Source organism: Panthera pardus, unplaced genomic scaffold, assembly GCF_024362965.1.
Source record: "Panthera pardus isolate Hobbes unplaced genomic scaffold, ASM2436296v1 HiC_scaffold_12, whole genome shotgun sequence".
Taxonomy (NCBI): Eukaryota; Metazoa; Chordata; class Mammalia; order Carnivora; family Felidae; genus Panthera; species Panthera pardus.
The window spans coordinates 112,578,951-112,596,081 of NW_026526677.1; the positions used below are offsets into that span (position 1 = coordinate 112,578,951).

At 46.0% G+C, this 17,131-nt stretch overlaps 1 protein-coding gene across 2 annotated transcripts in view; it reads left to right on the forward strand.

Moving 5' to 3' along the window:
- The first annotated feature begins 3,884 nt into the window (after positions 1–3,884).
- Positions 3,885–17,131, forward strand: part of PDGFD (platelet derived growth factor D) — a 221,723-nt gene continuing 208,476 nt past the window's right edge. Inside the window, exon 1 of one of the 2 annotated variants that reach the window (XM_053900564.1) lies at positions 3,885–4,160. In XM_053900564.1, coding sequence (XP_053756539.1) covers positions 4,037–4,160 — 124 coding nt within the window. In that variant the 5' untranslated portion in view covers positions 3,885–4,036. The remainder of the gene's footprint in view (positions 4,161–17,131) is intronic. The other variant, XM_053900563.1, reaches the window with a different exon arrangement.

The window sequence follows — 17,131 nt, forward strand, 5'->3', positions numbered from 1 at the left end:
TTGAAGGTCATCTAGTATAACACCCTCATTTTGGAGGAACGGATCTATGTCCCATGCAAGTTCAATACTGCCAAAGCTCGGTGGTCACCGGCAGAGCAGAAATCGGGAGTTTTAGGTCAGAGTGCCTGGCTTTCTCTGAGATGGGTGAGTGGAGGATGATGCCTAGATGTCCTCTTTGAAGACGGTAGGCTTCGTTCCATGGTTACCATAGTCAAGACAAAGGTCCTGCACCGAGTTGTAACTTAAAGGCTATACAAGTTTAAAAAAAAAAATACTTGGTATGAGCCACCTGCGAAAATGACACAAGCCCCATTTCATTTGTTTTCCACTGTGGCTTTTATGAGTTAGTGAAAAAGCCAAGCAAATTTGAAAATGTAGTGGAAAACACCACTCTTGTGTTTTACTTTAAGGAAAAGAGTATATGATAAAAAGTAGTGTCACATCCTGACCTACCCTTTTAGCAAATTGTTACTGCTAGAACATGTGTTTGGGATAAATGGCACTTTGCACGCCTATTATAAATTACTCTCGTATTTAAAAATTGTTTCTGAACACTAGAGTACTTTTACAGTTATATGAATGTCATTGAACAATGGATATAGATTAGTGGATTTCTGTTATTATGAATAGTAATAAATATTTATAAATCCAATTTAATCGTGTTGGTTCAAGCTCTTCTAACCGAGCATTTAAAACAATGAGGTGTCAAATTCAATGTTTTGCTGTTAGTTTAAGATACAGGTAAAAAGTACGTTGAATCGTTTTATCTTTTATTTTCATACCTGACCTTCCTCAGCCTCTCACTATATCTTTATTGAGTGCCTATGCCTAGTTGTTTTGGTTTTATTATTGATTTTGGATATTTAGTGACATTAAAGATCAAGAAAATGCAGACTCCATGTGACGTCCTCTACTGTTCCCAGCTAAAATACTTGATAATATGAATTTACAATGCCTTTACACAGCACACAGTATTCGTATCTCAGGCAACACTACTTTCGATGCTTTAAATTCAGTATTTTATGAAAGATATCGAGATAAATAATCCTCTTTGGCATTTTGATGCTTGTCATGACTTAAGCCTCTTGCACACTTTTTTAGTTTTTCCTATAGTCTCATTTCAGGAGATGGGCCTGAAATGTAATAAGCATTTTCAACTACTTTTTAAAAATGGTACAATACATTTTAATTAGCCCTACACCTATCTTATTAGTCTTTGACTCGCTTTTTTTATTAAAATATAAAATCTCTATTATATATTTGTTTATGCTCTCTCTTTCATTAAACGTGAGCTCCGACGGCTTCAGACTTTCTCTCTCATGTTCGGTATTTTATCCCTAGGGTTTTTAGACTAGAGCACGGCAAAGGGCAAATCTATTGCTTAATTAATACTTGTTGGATGAGTCAATGATTGAATGCAAACCCAAATCTTATGCCTCCGCTGGGTGCCTCTTAAAGGGATTGATTATATTTTGTTTTTTTTTTTAATTTTTTTTTTTAACGTTTATTTATTTTTGAGACAGAGAGAGACAGAGCACGAACAGGGGAGGGGCAGAGAGAGAGGGGGAGACACAGAATCTGAAACAGGCTCCAGGTTCTGAGCTGTCAGCACAGAGCCCGACGCGGGACTCGAACTCACGGAGTGTGAGATCATGACCTGAGCCGAAGTTGGATGCCTAACCGACCAAGCCACCCAGGCGCCCCAAGGGATTGATTATATTTTGAGACAATGTGATCAGCCTTATTTCTAGTGATTTTCAAACTTTTTGATCATGCCCCATAGAAATACCTTTTATATCCCTACGAGTATTTGAAACAAAATATTCATAAAATGTTATTATCTGCCATAATAACTCTGATAATTAAGTCTGAGAGTGATTGTATTTATGGAAAAAATCATGCTGGAGAATAGAGGATTTTTAGAACAGTGAATGTAGTCTGTATTACAGCTACCAATGAATATATGTCATTATTATTGGTCCAAACCCATATTGTTTGGTCCAAACACCGAGAATGAACCATAATGTAACCATCAGGTGTACCATATGTAAGCATTATGTGTACCGTAACGTAAGCTTAGGGTGATTATGAAGTGTCAACGCACGTTCATCAGTTTTAACAAATATACCACTCCCATGTGCCCTGTGATGAGAGCAGAGGCTACCCGTGCGTTGGGGCAGAGTGCGTACGGGAAATCTTTGAAATTTCCACTCAGTTCTGCTGTGAACTTAAAAATTATCTGGAAAAATAAAGTCTTAATAGAAAAAACAATAATGCGGCTCTGGAAATTGACCTCACAACCCACAAACCTGCCCTTTGTAAAACAGTGTCTCAGACACAATGCCAAGAGACGAACCACATGAATCTAATGGAAAGAACTCAGGTACCCTGGTCAGTGTTGGATGGTGTCATGGCCAAGGGTCTCTTCTCCGGAACTTTCTACCCTCCTCAGCTGCTTCTGGCTCTCTTTCTGTGGAGATCACTTACTTCTCACACCCCAGACTGCCAGGGACTGGGGGGCCCACACGAGACTAGAAAATGTCTCTTCTAGGGCTCACCAGTGAACCGCTGAGAAGTTATGTGAATTTGGATTTGAATCACTTACAGAGCTATCTACTAAAATCATTTCATATAATTCTCACCGAAACCATACAAACTAAAAATTGCTACCTTCCTTTTCTAAGTAAAGACACTGAGGCTCCAGAGGTCAAGTGCTTTACTCAAGGTGACAAAGCTAGGAAGCAGCAGAGGTGAGATCCACTCCTGTTCCAAATACAGTTGGTTAGCCGGGGAAGTAGATGTGAACGCAGAAGTTTCTAGAATCTAGAGTGAGTTGTCTGGGCCTCTGAACTCCCATATACTGAGAGCAGGGAGGCCCTAAGATCTGCTGTCCCTGCCTCCTGCTGAGGACCACGAAGGAACAGAATGTGATGCTCTCCCAACTCCACCTTGCCGGTGTACCCCTGCTGAGGCCCCCCTGACCTCTAACCCCTTGTATGCGCAGGGGCTGTGGGTGGGCATATAAAAGGCCCTTGACCATGTCTTGTACACTACACCCCATGGGTAGAGCCCTGTGAGATAAGAAAGACCTGCCCACTCCTCACCCACCCTGAGAAATGACCTGGACCCTGCTAAGGTCACACTCACTGGAGCTCCTTAACCTTGCACCCTCTTGCTGCCTCACCCGGTCACATCCTCACTAAGCAGGATCTGATCTGAGCCACTGCAAACTGAACACTGACAACTGCAGGCCTCATCTACATGCCCCCCCACCTCCCGCCAAGGCTCCATCCCCCAACCCCCAGCCGTGTGAGGCCCCATCCCCACCCCCACTGCCAAGGCCCCATCCCCAAGCATCCCCCCAATCCCCACCACCAAGGCCCCCTCCCCATGTCCCCCCTCACCCCGCCAAGGCCCCATCCCAATACCTCCCCCCATCGCCAAGGCCCCATCCCCAAGCCCCCCAAACCCCCCACCCCCACGGCCTCATCCCCAAGCCCCCACCCACATCGCCAAGGCCCTATCACCAAGAACTCCCCCCACCCAGGTCCCATCCACAAGCCCTACACCCCCAATGCCAAGGCCCCCATCCCCAAGTACTCCCCCCCCCCCCAGCCAATGCCCCATCCCCCAACCCCCCCTTCCCCCCCCCCCCCCCCCGCCTAGGCCCCCATCCCCAAGCACCCCCCCCATCCCCCCAAGCGGTGAGTCCCGCACTGTGTGCAAGCAACAGCGGAGCCCTGGTGGGGAGGCCCTGGGCCTGGAGCTGCCCCCTACCGGGGCCAGGGCAGGTGGGGCCTGCTGGGCTCCCCACCCCCGCGGGGAGGGGTAGGTGGCGCTGGCCGTTTCTCCCCGACCCCAGGGCCAGGGCAGGTGGGGCCGGCCGGGTCCCGAGCGCCGGGGCGGGGCGGGGCGCCGGAGGGGGCGGGCCCGCGCCAACCTGTTGTGCGTCCCGCTCGGCTTTGCCGGCGGCCACACGCGCTCCAGCGGGCGGTGCAGGGAGCGCCCAGGCCCGGCGTCTCGGGTCGCCGGCCCAATGCGCCCGCTCGGTCTCGTCTACACCCTGGTGTGCGCCAACCTGTGCGGCTGTCGGGACGCCCCCGCGGCCCCGCAGAGCGCGTCCCTGCGGGCCCTGCGCGCCGCCGGCCTCCGGAGAGATGGTAAGGGGCTCGCGCGTTTGCCGGGTCGTGCGCCGGGTCACCGACGTGTCGCCGTCGTCCGCTTCTGTAGGGACAGGGAAACTTTCGTGGGACGCGCGGTAAGGCTCCGCGGCGGCGGGTGCTGTCCCTGTTCCGGGGGAGGGGGGTGGGTGGTGGCGGGGGGGGGGGGGGTCAGGTGGCTCAGGGCCCCCGAGGGGGCAGGTCCCCACGTCCCGGCGCCGCCCCGGGTCAGGCTCTGTGCACTTGAGACTCGGGTAGATGGGGGCTCGGGAGGGGCTTTGTCTGGGCGACTTATGTGTCTTGTAGCCACGGGAGGACAGGGAATGATGTCCTTGTGTCCCGCAGTCAGCCTGGACCAGGGTGACAGCCGTACTGATTATGTGGGGGAGGTGCCCGTGTGCAGCATGTGTGCTGTTTGTCCCCACAGTGACCCTCCTCTGGGGGCGCAGCGCTGGCTCCGAAGCTCAGGGTCCGGGGGACGCTGGGCTTTCACCGCAACGCAGGGTGACTTTCCAGGCGCAGAAGGTCTCCCTGTGTTGGCACAAGCACAAGGGTTTGTACAGCAAGCCCCGTGGGCCCCAGGCCGGCCTGTTTGTGTCCCTTATCTGGGGGACACCTAGGTCAGCTTCTCGGCGGGCTACCCCCCAGGTCTGAACTTGATCTATCCCTTTATTCTCACCTGCAACTCGTGTTCCCGGGAATCTGAAGCTGTTTCTCCCACCTTACCCGAGCTGACCCCTAGGTTTTTGGGTTTTTTTTCCTTCAGTAATAGTATCTTTCTGTCTGTCTGTCCGCTGAAGTTCTAACACATCCCCAAGGAACTCCTCCCCAGGCTGGCTTCACTGTTTGACTTGGCAGTGTGTGTTCTCGGTGAATTTATATTGGCCATCTTGTTCCCTTATCAGTTTCTCTCTTGGTGTGCCCTGAATTTGGACTTTGCTGAAAGGCTTTTGAACTTTGAAAAGACTTTACTGTATTTTCTGGTGACAGATACACTATGGATTTCAGTGTGTGCAACTCACAGGAAGTGACGTAGGCGTGCGCAGGGGGCCCAGGGAAGCCTCAAGAGTCACCTCCTGGCCAGAAGATGCCCCCTACTCCCAGCGTTACTTTACCGCGATGTTTTTATGTGCAACACCCCACCAGTGCCTATTTGAATACCCTCCATCTTAGTGAAAGCACAGCATTTTCTTACTAACACTTAAAAAAAAAAAAGGTGTGGGCTCAAGACCAAACTTTTACAATTTTGCCTCACTCGTTTATGTTTCCACCGGGGACGATCTTTTCTCCTAGTTTGAGATTTTACATTTGTTAACGTTTGCACTTTATATGCCCTCTAGGCTGTGTCGAATAAAATGCCATGTATAATTTGCATGACTTCATAGCCATAATTTTGCAATCCTTAGCCTCCCAAGTATCACTTACAAGACGTCAAGGACAGAAAATGAAAAGTGTGTAACCATTGCCCATCAACCCAAGATTCCAACTAAAACCCAGTCCTGCAGCTTGTAGTATTTTTTTTAAAGCATGCTTGCCTCTTAGTTTTCATTGTTAGAACACTGTTCATCTATCTAGTCTGTATAATACATGCTTTGTTTCATCAAAAGTTCAAAAGCTACCCTGGATCGATTTATTCATATTTTAGTTCAAGCTGTTTTGCAATTTACTAACAGTATATACACACACACACACACACACACTTTGATTAATTTGGGTTGCTCAGCACTTTTCCTCAATGTCGGTCTCATTTTACAAACAAAATAGGAGGGGTGGGGGTGGAGAAGGTTAGATTAAAAAAATTGTTATATACAGAGTAAAGCAAAGTTCATACTCATAATGGGTTTTTAGTTTGGGGAATTGTCAAAAGGCAGCGTATTTTCAGTGTCACAGGGCATGTTTTTTCAAAGAGACCCAAAATTGCCCCCAAAACAGCAAAATCAGATCTTGGAGGGTGAAAAAATCTTGACTAGTATGATGGTTTGTGGTCCTCTGAAGGGCCCATATGTGTGAAGAGGTAGACAGTATATCTGCGGTGTGAGCATGTGATAGGAAGGGACGTGATTAGTAAAAAAAAAAAAAAAGTCTAAACAAGCTTCTGAAGGGCAAATGATGATAATGGAAAAAAAAAAAAGCCAAAACTCAGTTGAGAAACGGTGCCACAGAGTTCTGGTGAGGGTGTGAGAATAAGGGGTCTTTGAAAAAGTCTAGACGTTGTCTGGAAAGTTTTCATCACAACAGTTAAGGTGATGAGGGAAAGTAATCACTTATTAAATTAAAACCTCTGATTCCAGACGTTTTTAACTTATTCCCCCAGAGTTCCTTGGTGAAGGGAGACGATAGATAGTCTTGCCCTTTGCACTGTCAGATTAAGACCGGGTGTAAGCTTGGGGAGGACAGGGGGAAATACAGAAGGTCAAAGTTTTCAAACGTTAATTTGGCATCCTTGGATGAGCTGGCTCTCGGATTACAAGTGGTAGGAAATCACAGCCAAAAATTAGCCGTGACTCTTGGCCAGGGGTTTTAGAAACCTGCATCTGGTGATGGAAGCATCTTCATTCACACTTGAGTGCCATCAGTTTCTTCCCACTGACCCGATTAGCTGCTCCCTAATGCTGCAGCCAAGATCGGAGCAAACAGGGAGGGCCTCCTGTCATGGGCACGAAAGCAGGGTTGGGGGTGGGGGTTCTGTCCAGCCTGATGCACCCACAGACCTTGTTTTCATTCTATTTGTAGCTGATAGCTCCAGATAGCCGGCATTGCTAGAAATGACAGGGAAGTGTTAGAATGGATACGGGATGATCTCCTTGTACCCAGTGTGGGAGGCTGGTCTGCCGCGGTCTCCCGGCCTTCCAGAACTCTCCATCACAACGTGTTCTTGTTGTAAAAGGGATATCGGCAGACCCGTTCGCTGTAGCTGCAGAATGGGTGAAGGTGACCCAGTGGTGGTGGAATTTGGTCCCTGCCTCTGAGGGAAAGTAGATCGTCTGGCTAGGAAGGATTCCAGTATAACAGTTTGCAGAACTCAATTGCATATTTATACTTCTCCTGGTATCATATTTGTTCTTCTTTCGCTGGTTTGCCTTTGACACCCATTCCTACCTCTTCTCATTTCCGTGCCTGCACAGTTGGTGTTTTGGTGACAACTGGTCACAACCAGCGTTGCTGGCTCAGTGTGGATCAGAAGCGTAAAGGTAGCAGTTAACCGACGGTATTACTTGCTTATTTTTATTTGTATTTATTTTATTTTATTGGTTTTTTGATCTTTATTTTTGAGAGGGGGGAGGGGCAGCGATGGAGGGAGACAAAACCGGAAGCACGGTTCCAGGCTCCGAGCGGTCAGCACAGAGCCCGACGCGGGGCTTGAACCCACGAACCGTCAGATGGTGACCTGAGCCGAAGTCGGACGCTCCACCGCCTGAGCCACCCAGGCGCCCCTACTCATTTGTTTTTAAATTTAGATAGAACTTCCTAGTTGGTGTGGGATATACTCTTCGTTGTCTTGATCCATTTTGTTGTTTTCTGTGTTTTTTTTTTCAGGTGCTGGTGGGAAATGATTCTGAATTTAGTTTTGTTTGTTTGTTTACCATGCCAGTGCCTCAAGTGTCTGTCACTTTATCACTGTCTAGTGATAGGCCTGTAGTTTTACTAATTGTGGCCTTGGATCTCTAAGGAGTCAAGCTTGTGTTTTGGATAATATGGGTCTCTGTTGTCACCAGCGATGACCGCACGTCGACTTCCATGTGAACATCAGATCTTTTAGGGAAGGCGACAAGGCAGAGGACAATTAATGATTGGGGTTGGTTTGTATTTTGAAGTAAAACTGACATACAATATCCTATATGTATATACACACACACATACACAGACACACACGCTCCTATCTATAGGATGTCTATTCTATACACTGCAGTATTAATTTACAATAAATTATTTTTTTTAAATTTTTTTAATGTTTATTTATTTTTGAGACAGAGAGAGACAGAGCATGAACAGGGGAGGGGCAGAGAGAGAGGGAGACACAGAATCTGAAACGGGCTCCAGGCTCTGAGCTGTCAGCACAGAGCCCGACGCGGGGCTCGAACCCACAGACCGTGAGATCATGACCTGAGCCGAAGTCGGACGCTCAACCGACTGAGCCACCCAGGCGCCCACAATAAATTATTTTTAAGTGACTGAAAGCGAAGAATCGCATTAGGGCCAGCCCTTATGTTCTTCTGTGTTCATATTTTCTTTTCGACTCTGAGGATATTAAAGTTTCATGATCTCATAGAGCCTAGTGATGATCACATATTTTAAATGTAATATAACTTTGACTTGCCTGTTTAATACAAATTCTTCTAAATGGGTGGGTGGAAACTGGTGGACATACACTGTAGTAGGAAATGCCACTAGATTGTGAGTTACAATAATGACATTGAGGTTTTCCCATGACATGGGATTTTCCCTTTCAGGGAATGAGAGGAAAGCTTTATTGTTTCAGAACAGTAGGGCCAGACAATGGAGCAAGGTCCCCAGAGTCATTGGTCTCTGATGGCCGGTGATAAGCGTGCTGTCCCGCGCTTACCCACGCAGTACATGGGTACTTCGCCAACATCTTTGTGAAATTCTTCTTTATATCAGAATAAGAACGTCTTTTAAGTGCACCAGCTGTAGGCTTCTGGTCCATCCGAGCCATGCCAGTCAGGACAAGCTCCCTGGCTTTCTTTAAGGTTGTCTCTGTTGAGTTCATTCCTGACTCGACCGGGACCGTCCTCTAAACACGAAAGGTTGAAAACCAGCGTGCAAACAGTTCTTTATCCTGAGCTCTGCTGCTGACCCCTACTGTAACTTCTTCATGTATTTTGCAATTATTTATTGGGTCCCTAATCTTTGCCAGTTGTTGTGCCGGATGAAGGGTTATCTAGCACGTTTTGAATAAAACATGCAGGGTTCCTGCCTTCTTACAGCCTGCAGTCTCTGGGCAGTAGAAACAAGTCCATGCTTAGTTCTAGTGTATTGCACGTGCCTTTCAGATGCATTCTGGAGAGCCCCAGGATTTTCTAGAAGCACCTTAGAGGTCATCGCCTGTGTGCCAGGGGGCTGAGCGTATATCGCTTCAGGCTGTCCACCCCTTCCTCAACAGAACAGGTCTACGTGTGTTTTAGCATTTCTGTGTCACATATTTGAATCCATCGTAAGATTGTTCTTTGTCGTTTTTGTTTTTGTTTTTTTGAAAAGACTTTGGGTTGCAGTCGGAGAAGTGTGAAGGCACAGTGTAGAGTGATCGTTGCTTTTGTGGAGGAAATACACAGGGGTGTGGGAATTCACAAGGAGCGCCTAAGCTACATTTGAGACACAGGGGAGGGCTTCCTGGAGGAAGTGACGGCTGAACTGGGGGATGAAGGATGAGTAGGAGTTAGAAGTTGGAGGCGGTGAGGAAGGAGGCTGGAGGTTGCAAGTGAAGAGATACAGTGCCTGCCACGATTTGGACAGGAGAACATAGCCTTCAAGGGTCCACTAACTAAAGGTCTGGGAAGTAAGGTTAGGGAGTCTGGCCATTATTTGTAGCACAGTGAGAAGCCACTGAAAGAATTACTTTGGAGGAAGACAGGTCCTGTGTTGTGTTTGAATACTGACCGCCAGTGTTCCTAAGAAGTCAGCCAGGCCAGTAAGTTGGCCAGGAACAGTCTCCCTGTGCCTCCACTGCCCATGGGACATGAACACGGATCGCTTAATTTCTCATCATGACAGTGGCCGACATGGCTGACTTTTCCTGCCCGAAATCTCCAGATGTTAGGTGCAGCTGCCTTGGGACATCCCCCCGGACGCCTGTGTGCAGCTCAGTACACCAGATGCTAGATTGTGTCACTGTATCTGAGGTTGCTTTATGGTAATGTAAATAGTGAAGGCAGCCTGCCTCGTGTGTGTGACGTTTTACGTTCTTTCAAACTTCTGTATTTCAGAATTCATGCAGTTTAAAAGGGAACATCTTTACACAAACTTTTCTGTGCAGGACAGTTTTGGCAAAAAGCTCCAGGGGAATGACACTACCAGCAAAGAAAGAATCCCAAACAAACGCTGCGGCAAAAATGTTCTCCCTCCCTGTACCGTATTTCAGGACCAGATGTAAGTCATAAATAAAGGAATAAGCCCACGGGACACTAAAGTGCACATGTGCACATACAGGAAGAAATATTTTCTTCCAAGGATTTTTTTCTTTTTTTCAGAATGAGAATGAAGCATGCCTTGTTTCTTCCGGGCGTTGATGATGCGTGTAATAATAGATCTTTGCTCTGCGCCATGGTATGCTGACATCAATGTATTAGCTTTAATATTGATAGATGAATGCTGTGCTTTTTTGTGATTTGTGCTGAGTGCAGGTTAGTGGTTTTTGTCTAATCGGGAGGCAGGGATGTCTGTGGAAGCATCGTAGCATGGGCGTAGGGTTTAACCCTCATTACGAGGAGTGATGTTTTCTGATTTTTGGATTTTTACTCCAGCACTTTTTTTTGTAGAGTGTTTCTGAAGGCAGATTGTTTTAGGGACAGCATTTTACCTATAAAAACGAGCCAGACGAGATTTGGAATCTGGTGTCTTTGGACTCCTGATTTCTGAAATTTGGAAGCCAGCATGCCGCCTGGGGGCTGAAGCAGCTCCATGAGTCCTGCCGGCCGTGTGCTGTGAGCAGAGGTTGTATGATCTGCTGTGTTAGTTTCGAGCAAGTCGTTTCAGCCCCAACGTGACAAGTTCCGCATTTCACTGAAACATTCAGTAAGCAGTGCAGCCCCGGCCGACTTTTGCAGACTTTAGCTATGCGGCAGCTTCTACTATGTCAAATGCGATGAAATGAACTAATACGTGTGCAGCAGACCCACTTACAAAAAGCCAAAATCGGTGTCGCAGAGTGTAGACGTGAGTTCGTAAGATTCACGTGGTAGACCCCGAGAGAACATTCGCCTCTACTTTCTGTGTAATTCGATCGCCCTCGTTCGTGTGGTTTGCACATCCACAGTGAGGCAGGAGCATGACGTTAGACTAGAGAACAGGTTAGACTGGGGGACAGCACTGTTACAAGTTAGCTCGCTGTTGGCATGGAGAAGTGACAGCTGCCAGTTCCTCTGACTCCTCAGACTTGCACGCCTTGGAAAGCATTCGTAAGACCTAAGCAAGCAAAGTTGGCTCAGGCTTCTTATTAAGTAAGGCAAAAAAAGTTCCAGCCTGCAAGGGATTGAATGAATGTCTGGGTCCCCCCAAAATCCATACATTAAAAACCTAACCCCCATTGTGATGATACTGGCAGGTGAAGCCTTTGGGAGGTCATGAATACCGTTAGCACCCTTACCAAAGGGACACCAGGGACATCCCTCATCCTTTCTGCTGTGTGAGGATACCACAGCAAGATACCGAATCTGCTGAGCCCTTGATCTCGGATTTCCCAGCCTCTAGAACCATGAGGAATAAACTTCTATTGTTTAAAAGCCACTCGGTCTCTGGTGTTAGAGCAGTCTGAATAGGCTGAGACATACCTATCTCCGGGTGCCACCAGGGAATGACTATATCACAGCCCAGTAACATTGCTGATTTTTAAAATTATGTCCGTGACCCATAAGAGAAAGTCTAGATGATATGTTTGATGGGTTTACCAGTATCCTAAACTGAAAGTCATATTAGCTTAAGTATGTATGGATTTCAACCAGAAAATTGGCATTTCTGTGACAGCCTTGTGGGAAAGAATGATTGTAGCCTGGAGTATAATAAACTTCTTGTCATGCTTTTGGTGGTAACTAATAGATTTGTGTTAGGCAAGAGGGAGGTGAGGAGGGATTTTACTGGCACTTTGGATTAGACCATATTGGAGTCAGAATTCTCAATAACTTGGATGAAGACATAGAAAACACATCTTCCAAACTTGGGTTTTTTGTCTGGAAAGAACAGTTAGTAGGTTGGAGTAGATGCATAGAATGGCAGGCTTTTTCTATAAAGGGGCCAGACGGTAAATATTGTAGGCTTTCAGGCTATAAGGTCTTTGTTGCAACAACACAGCTCTGCCATTGTATGAAAACAGCCATTGAAATTACATAAATGAATGGGTGTGGCTGTGTTCATTCCAATAAAATGTTATTTTCAGAAACAGGCGGGGGGCCTGAGGGTGTAGTTTGCTGACTGCTGAATGAGAAAATCCACATGCTCTTAGGTGGAAATAATGGGCTGATCCTATGACCTTCAACAGGAATAAGTGCAAACTATAGTTCTTTGGCTAGAAAACAAAAATAACTACATAATTACAGAATGGAATAACTTGGATTAATATCAGCTCATGTCATGATGGATGGATGGATGGATGGATGGATGGATAGATGGATAGATAGATGGTTAGATGGACAGATGGGTGGATGGATGAATGGATGGTTAGATAGATGGATGGATGGATGGATGGGTGGATGGATGCATGGATGGATGGTTGGTTGGATGGGTGGAAGGATGAGTGGACAGATGGTTGGACGGGTGAATGGATGGTTAGATAGACGGATGGATGGATGGATGGATGGATGGATGGATGGATGGATGGGTGGACGGATGGGTGGATAGATGTATATGTCTACCTCTGTGTCTCTGTCACCCAACTGGTTTAAGTGAACACAGCTTATGGCTTAACAAACAGTGTGATTGCTGAACAATGATAACTGTTTATACCTGGCATCATCATTAATACTGTGTCAGAATAAAGTCAGACTCTGTTCTGGTCTGTCATGTATGAGGGTGTGTGCTAGGGGTCTCTCTCCTGTGGATGAATGCACCTCTTTGTCACTCCTTCAGTCCTATGACCTAAACCCACAGTTTACTACTTTCCTGTCTTTAATGTTTCCCTCCTCACTGGTTCTGTCTCCTCAGCCAACATGGACGGTCAAGTTTCTTTGCACCACCCACAACACATGCAAGCTGTTTTACTGTTGTTCTATTTTGTCGCCATGTAAGCATCTTCAGGGTCACCACAACTCGTTGTCTCCACTTCCTGTACTCTGCCTCACCCACTGCAACATGAAGTCACCCCGTGGCTCCACTGAACTGCTCTGGGTGACGTCACTGTGATTTGTAGCGTCCTTTCAGGTGGGCTAGTCTTGTCTTGAACCTTGGTCTTCCCTTGGCTTGCCGCTGACTCTCCTTTGCCTCAAGTGCTCCTAAGTGCAAGGTTGGAATAGTGATAAAGCCGGAACCAAGATGGTACTTGGTTTATTTAGGTTTCTTGAAGAAGCAAGATTAGAGAAGGCCTTAAAAAGTATATTTTATGTGTTATTGTCCCTGTAACCATTTATGAATAATGAAAGAAGCAGCAAAGATCTTAGAATGTAGTGGGGATTTTGTGAATACAGAAAAGAGCCTTCAAAGATTTTATATATATATATATATATATATATATATATATATGACAACCTAGTAAATGCTACAATTGCAATGTTTTGGGGGGAGATATGTGTAAACACATTATATATATAAGCTTAAAATGTTCTAAATAGGATATTTATAACTATAGAAATAGGATTTTGAACACCTGGATTTTGTTTTCTGAGATCATGGAGTACTCTTTTATTTACTTTTTTTTTCCTCCTTGGCAGGATCTTCATCTAACTCTCTGCCCTGTGACTCCTTGTATGTTTTCTTAAGGCTCTGACCTCAGCCTTATCTTCTCCCTTTGCTCGCTGATAGTTTCTGGAAGATCTTAGTTTTGTCCGAAGTGTCGATTGCCACTTATGTGTCAAAAGGCCTGTGAATACACATGTGCTGCCTCTGCTCTTGACTGAGCTCTGAACGTGAGGGCAGTCCCACGGGTAAAGGACACTCTCCAAGTTAGAAGCCTACAAGTGAAGCAGTTCGTTTTTGTAACTCTGAGCTTATGCATCCAGTGGTGAGTGCCTTCACGGTATTAATCCTTTCTCGTTGCTGTTCTTGCGGACACAGCATGAGTATGTTTGCATGGACTGTCGAGGGAGCGTACTGACGGGAACTGTATCGCTCTGTAGACTTTCTCAACTCCAACCCCCCCCCAGGGAGAATTGACTACTCGTTTATTTATCCCACATTTCCATCGCGAAGCCTATAATGGTATCTGTTTACCTGCCTGACTTCTTCTGATGTGAGCGCCCTTGCTGTCGTTACTAAAGCCAAGCGTCCTCACTGTCCGTGTCGCTGTCTGGCACGTAGGAGGGGCTCAGCAAGGTTTGAGGAGTCACTGCATCACCCACAGCCAGTGTCTTCGTTTTGTGCCTGGTCGTGGAACTGCATGAGCCCTCACACCAGTTGTGTGGGCAACTGTATGGCAGAAAGGGTATTTAAACTCTGAAGGTCTCTGTTCATTGTCTGGGGGCTGTTGGTATCAGGGAACAGGATAGGCAATAGAAGACGAGGAGTAGGTGGGGAAGGCTGTGGAGATGGAAATTTATTTAGCTCTGGGAGCCTGTGCAGTATCCACGTGGATGAAATCTAAAGGCAGGGAGGCGGGAGGGAGACCCTTCTTTACAGGAAATACAGGCACAGTGAGCATGAAGTAATCAACTTTTAAAGGAAGTGATTTTTTGATTGTGGGCGTATGATAATAATACCTGGTATTTCTGGAGTACTTGGAACGTGGCAAAGTGCTCTCTCCTAGCGCGTCTCAACAGTGGTCGGTGTGGAGTTGTTTCCAGACGACTTTGTGGGTCATGCCAAGATGACACATACTTTAGACTGCCTCCTTGGGCATGAGCGTGACATTTGAGGGTTAAATTTGGACGAACACTGAGGAAGGGTGTGAAGAATTTACTCTTCCCCTCCCCCTGCCCACAAAAAACCTCCACACCTGTACTGAGTAGAATAAATCCTTTTAGGGATACCTTTCCTTTCCAGTGTTAATATTTGAGAGCTTTTACACAAAATTAATAAAAGCTCAAAAGAAAGAGGTAAAAATAAATGAAGGATCATGAAACAAGTCTTTAAAAATTTTTTTTTATGTTTATGTATTTTTGAGAGACAGAGACAGAGCGTGAATGGAGAGGGTCAGAGAGAGAGAGGAAGACACAGAATCTGAGGCAGGCCCCGGGCTCTGAGCTGTCAGCACAGAGCCCGACGCGGGGCTCGAACTCACGAGCAGTGAGATCATGACCTGAGCTGAAGTCGGCGACTGAGCCACCCAGGAAAACAAGTCTTAAGGCTCACTCTGGATGATGAGTTAATGGACATTAAGGAAAGATGAATGCTTCCCATTCTGTTTGTATAGGGAGAGCGTGTTGAGCTAATATGCTATTTTACTGAGGATGAAACAAGAGAAGTGCTATCGAATGGAATAAAAAGTATGCGTATTCCCTATAAAAACAAAAAGTTCCCTGATGGAGTAAGTATGGATTGAAAGGGTTTTTGCAGAGTGGTTAATCAAAAATAAAAGAATAGAGTGAGAGGTATTTGGTTTAAATACAGCACATGGGGGGATCCTGTACATTCCTGGAGAAGAACTACTGTGGCTGTGTATTGTTTTGTGTCAGTGCTGAGTTTGATGCTTTTCACCCAGCCCGATCCCCGTAAACATAAGCACTGAAGGTTCACCCAGCAGGTGTGTAGCAGGTGCTGCCCGCAGGCTGCGCCCTGTAGGACCCACTGGGGCAGAAACAGTCCAGCCTGAGGCACAGGGTCTGCTCTCTTGAAGCTGATGCTCGGGCCGCAGAGATCAAACGTGCCTGTGAATCAGCACAGGGCAAGGCAGTGGCCCTCTGAGTGCCACCACTGAGCGCCCTGCTTTGTGTTTGAAGGTCGTGTTGACCTGATTTTAACGATAAATCATCTATCCCTAGTGCTGAGTGCGGAAGAAAATGACATTGGTTGAGCACGGTATTCTTCAAAGGCTGAAAAACATCACCCTCATTGGTTAGCGCCACTCTGTGAATTAAAATTCGAGCAGAAAAGGATCTCTTAATTGTAGAGCTGGGAGTCGTACTTGCTTGGTTTTCTCTTTTACGTGTTTAGATGTTAGCCTAAATACTCCTGAACCGTGACAGCAACAATGTGGGCTCGGTTCGCAACGCCCAGTAAGTTTTTAATATTTAATAATTAACATTTTACTGTGTGATGTGCAGTATGATTATTTGACCACTGGATGGCAGTAGAAAAAAGACACCTTTAGGCACCATTTTTTTTTTTTTTAACTCCCTCTCTTGGGAATGTGACTCCAATGATGGAAATTTCACACTTCTCAAATACACTGAAAAAAAAAAAAGAACAGTAATGATAATCTGTCATTAACATACAACTTTTCTAGTCTATGGGATCTCAGTAAATTTTAGAATAATTAAAATAGTTGAATCAATTATATATGACTATTATATTCCTTGGTGCCATTTACACATCCAGTTTGCATGCCTGTCTAAAATTTATGAAAATAGAATTGAGAAACATTGAAAGTCATTTTTGGAACAACATTTGCATGTGCACAGCCACTTGTTACCCAGTTTCCTTTGAGCACAAGACCAGTTGGTTGGCCGCTCTAAACTTGCAGAAATTCCCTGGAGACTCCTCGTTAGTTGCCAAGCGTTCATCAAAAATAAGTTATTTGGGGGGACGAAAGCATTATGTATCAGAAGTGAGAAATCATCCTCTCAGAATACTAATGTTTATGAGATCCTACGGAGATGTGGGCTGAGTGGTGAGCACGTGACAGCATGGGAACACGAGACCCATAGGTCACTACCAAGGTGGGGACGGTAATCAGTTATGGGTGAGCAGTTATGGGTGCGCATGATTGCTACGTAAAAAAGTTGGGTTGTGTCCATTGGCTTTAATAAAGACTACAAAGTGCCGTATGAAAATGGCCAAATTTGGGTGAAGACTTTAGGGCAGATAGGAAAATTATGTGTTGGAGTCTGTCTTCTGCTGACCAGTGGCCCGCAAAGGGTTCGTGTGCTAATTCTGGCATCTCTAAATGATCTTTATGTGGCAAAGAATTTGCAGGTGTGATGGTGCTAAGGTTC